At 38.7% G+C, this 4,353-nt stretch overlaps 1 protein-coding gene across 2 annotated transcripts in view; it reads left to right on the forward strand.

Annotated features, from left to right (window-relative positions):
- The window catches only part of LOC103357207 (paired box protein Pax-6-like), a 26,625-nt gene that overhangs the window by 19,754 nt on the left and 2,518 nt on the right, over window positions 1-4,353 (forward strand). For both annotated transcript variants that reach the window (XM_008281647.1, XM_008281648.1), the window contains 3 exons: window positions 1,139-1,289; window positions 2,409-2,518; window positions 3,842-3,983. In XM_008281647.1, coding sequence (XP_008279869.1) covers window positions 1,139-1,289; window positions 2,409-2,518; window positions 3,842-3,983 — 403 coding nt within the window. The remainder of the gene's footprint in view (window positions 1-1,138; window positions 1,290-2,408; window positions 2,519-3,841; window positions 3,984-4,353) is intronic.

Genomic DNA, 4,353 nt, shown 5'->3' on the forward strand with positions numbered 1-4,353 from the left:
TCGCCATTGGTGTGTGTGCTTGCGTGTGCATGCGTGTGTGTGTGTGTATGAGAAACAAGTTGTAAAGCACTTTGCAGAATCTAGCGAAGATTAAAAGGTGCTTTGTAAGTGTGGACAATTAATCATATTAGGTCAATGATGGAATAAGGAATGCCTCTGTCAAAGGCCAGATTTTAATCCAATTCAAATTTTGTTTAGGGATTTGACTGAAATGTCCAGTACATGCAAGAAACCCCTCAAGCTGAAGAAATTTTGCATGGAAGAATTCTCAAAAATTTCAGCAACCCAATGTTTTAATAGTGGACAATAATGTAAAATGCAAACAAGGCATGGAGACGATGCTACAACAATGTTTCTGTGGCCAAAGGTGTAGTGAATGGTCCTGTGGAAAAGTAATGTCTACTTATATTTTTGTTGATTAAATTATTGAAAAAGGACATTTTCTATGTGATCGTATAAGTATGTCACATTTGTCTGACGGCATCAGTTCAATTAATTTTGGTTGTATTTATATAGCGCCAATTCACAAACGTTACCATCTCCAAGCACTTCATGTAGCAGAGTGAACACACAGGTCAACAAATCCAAACAGTTTGATTATAACACTTCCTTGGTGACAATGGGAGAAAAAAAATGCCTTTAAGAGGAGGAAACTTCTGATAATATCAAAGAGGATCAAATGTTTTCTCGTCCAAATAGGTCAAAAAAGCCAAAAGTTTCCTTTTGATATTCTTACTTTTCACATGACTGTATGTGTGTGGGTCTGCATTTAATATGGTTTTTATGAAATAACGTTGTTGGGCAATGAGTCAAGATTAATGACAGAGAACCTTTGTGAAGAATTGGTTAACATTTCTTTGTTTTAAAAACACTGGAAAGGTTTATCATCACTGTGGTTTCTTCTGTCCATATGAGCCATGATGAGATCTCTTAAGGTCATTTATCAGAATCAGAACTTTATTGTCATTGCACATGTCACAAGTACAGAGCTGTGAATTTAGCTGAATTAGGTGTAATCACACTCATTCTGTGCAAAAATGTAAAAACTGATCTGAAGTCAATATGAAGCAATGGGTTTATTTCCTGTCTTTTATTATTGTAAGTGCCTTTTGTTTTCTTTCTATTCTGGCCTGTGCAGGTATGGTTTTCCAACAGACGAGCAAAGTGGAGAAGAGAGGAGAAGCTCAGAAATCAACGTCGTCAGGTGACCAGCTCCTCCAACCATATTCCCATCAGCAGCAGCTTCAACACTAGTGTTTACCAGCCTCTACCACAACCTACGACACCAGGTACTGATGAGGCCATGCACTACAAAACAGCAACTGCTATAAAGTCTTACATTTCTACAGAATCCTAGAAGCATCTGTCTTTGTCACAAAAACAGTCATGTATTTTTGGTTCTTTCATTGATTATTTATAGGTCTTCTGAAAATATGACAAAATCTGCTGAATCAAAATTATACATACAGCAATTCTAATATTTTGTGAAATGTCCCTTGGACAGTTTTACTTCAACTAGGCTCTTTTGGTAGCCATCTGTAAGCCTCTGGTTAAGCTGCTGGTTGTATCTTTGACCACTCAAGTTGGCTTTCTCACACTGACTTATTTTTTCAGCACAGGGGTTGAAGTCAGCACTTTGGGGAGGTCTAATACCTTAATTCTAGCTTGTCATTTCTTTACCAATTTGGATGTGTGTTATGGGTCATTGTCTTGTTGGAACACTCAACTGTGTCCAAGATCAACCTTCTGGCACATGATGATTTTTGGTTTTTGGTTTTCCTGAAGAACATAGGGGTAATCCTCCTTCTTCATTATTCCATTTACTTGTGCAAAGCATCAGCAAAACAGCCGCAGAGCATAATACTACCACTGCCATGCCTGACAGTAGGTTTGGTGTTCTTGGGGTTAAAGGCCTCACCTTCCCTCCTTCAAACATATTTCTCATTGTATTTCTCACAGCACTTAACATAGCAAGGGATAGATCTTACAAATTTAAACAGAGAACCCAACAATCCAAAGTAGCCTTAGGACTCCCTCTGAGCAAGCGGTTGGCAACAGTGGGAAGGAAAAAAACAATGTTGAAAGTGCTTACGACAGTCATCAAATGTTTTGACACGTGCAGAATTTTTTTTGACATTGTCTGATCATATGGTTCCTGATTTAAGGTGTGATTTCTGTAGCTTTTCAATGTGTTTCATTTAGACAAATTCTTTTTAGTTGTGGACATAAAGACAAACTTTTGATTTCCTGTGTTCCATGAAAACAAAAATGTGGTCAGTACTGAAACTCAGCCATCATATTGAGATATAAAATATGTCATGGTTTATATGTTAAGTTATACTTTCAGCAATACTGTACAAAACTCTTGTGTCATTTTTCTTTCCCCTTCACTATCCCGGTCTCTCCAGTATCTTTTTCACCAGGATCCATGTTGGGAAGGTCAGATCCAGTTGGGTCCAATAGCTATAGCCTACCAGCAATGCCCAGCTTCAGTATGGCTGCCAGCCTGCCTATGCAAGTAAGATTTATTTTCACAAGTGCACAGTGCACAGCTCCCTAGTCTGTATGAAAGCACTGCAACATCTAGGGCTCTCTTTTTGTGAACCTAATGGCCCAGTACACCAGTACTACCAAGCTCACTTTGGGTATTGTCATTGATAGGCTGCTGCACCTTTGGTCCACTTGGATACTGAGTGGACCAGAGAGAATACATTTCACACATTATAAATGGCTGTTCAGATAATCTTATCCAGTCATTCCATTCAGACACAGAACTCCTTCTTGTCCTAACATATTTTCAATTATTTAAGTTGAATTGAGATTTTAGAATATATTGAAGATCCTACAATCAGCATGAATTACGTGCGTACAGAATTTATCATCCTGAGAGCCGTCTGCACGAGAATAATTTATCAAACTGACATGTTAGATGTGCACATAACCACAGAGGTTTCTTTTTTTCTTTTTTTTTTTTTTAAAGCCTTTATTCCCGAGGTTAGTGAAAATAGAAAGGAAAGGTAGGGAGATGAGTGGGGAAGGACATGCAGCAAATCAGCCATGAGTTGGACTTGATCCGTTGGCTTTCAGTCCCTGTACATGGGTCACCCACTCTACCTGTTGAGCTCCTGGGGTGGCCCAAAGAGGCTTCTGTGGGTTTTTTTTTTTTTTTACAACTGCTTGGTAAAAACATACAATAAAAGTGGAAAACATCAAATAAAGGGTTTGTGTATTGTTATGAAGGGTGTGTATTCATCTGCTCAGACTGGCTCCGAGCTCAGGGAAGCAATGGGCAGCACAAAACTCAATCTTGATACCATACTGTATAGTGGAATGTGCCAGTGCTAAGATACCAAACAGGCAGAAATGAGGAAAATAACCAGTGTGCTTGAATGATTCCTCATCTTTAACCAACACACTCATCGAGTGAGAAGTGGCATCTTATTGTATGATGGTATTTGACTTTGGTTGAAGCTGAGTTCATGTGTTGATTACAGGTGTTTAAAAATTTATTTAGGAATGTTTGTTATGGGTGAACATGACTCAGCATAAATTATTGTAAACTGAACTTGCTAAATCATATTTCCTCTTTTCCGCTGCATCTTTGGCTACTGACCCATACCAGTCACACCTTACAAGGTTTCATGCAGAATTATTTTTGGTCTGAGTTTGTTGTACAGAAATGACAATTGATTTAGTGATTTTTAAAGTGATTTGCTTATGATTTTAATACAGTTACCTTCTTTCGGTCCCATTAAAATGATCTAACATTACTACTGGTGAGTTGCTCTCTGGGGTATTAAACTCTGCTGTTTTAATCAATAAAATTAATGTATTTTTCTAGGCATCCAACCAGACCTCTTATTCCTGCATGTTGCCCACCAGCCCCACGGTAAATGGAAGAAGTTATGAGACGTATACTCCTCCCCACATGCAGCCACACATCAGCAGCCAGTCGATGACATCGTCTGCAACGTCGTCAACAGGTAGGAAGTCATACAATGTCTTCTGGTAGCTGCTCGACAGACCCTCCCTTCTGCCTGCACTGACAGGATGCAAGTTAATGCCTATCTAGATGGTACAAGAACTATTACAAGTGTTGCCATTTAATGTCAAACTAGACTTTGAAACATGGTGTCATGGGTTTGAATATTTGATTGAGTCTCACAATAATGCTATCCATTGTAATAAGCAGATAAAATAAACGTATATTAGATATGGAAGCCGAGAGCGGTCATGGCCGCACATTTTTTTAAACAGCATTTTCTCGAGATAACGAGATAATTATCTCGTTGACAGTTTCGGCTGTCACTTCAGCCTTCATCAGAAGTTGTCGGACTTCCTGGTGTGACGTAT

Source organism: Stegastes partitus, unplaced genomic scaffold (genome assembly GCF_000690725.1).
Source record: "Stegastes partitus isolate 25-593 unplaced genomic scaffold, Stegastes_partitus-1.0.2 Scaffold240, whole genome shotgun sequence".
In the NCBI taxonomy this organism is placed as follows: domain Eukaryota; kingdom Metazoa; phylum Chordata; class Actinopteri; family Pomacentridae; genus Stegastes; species Stegastes partitus.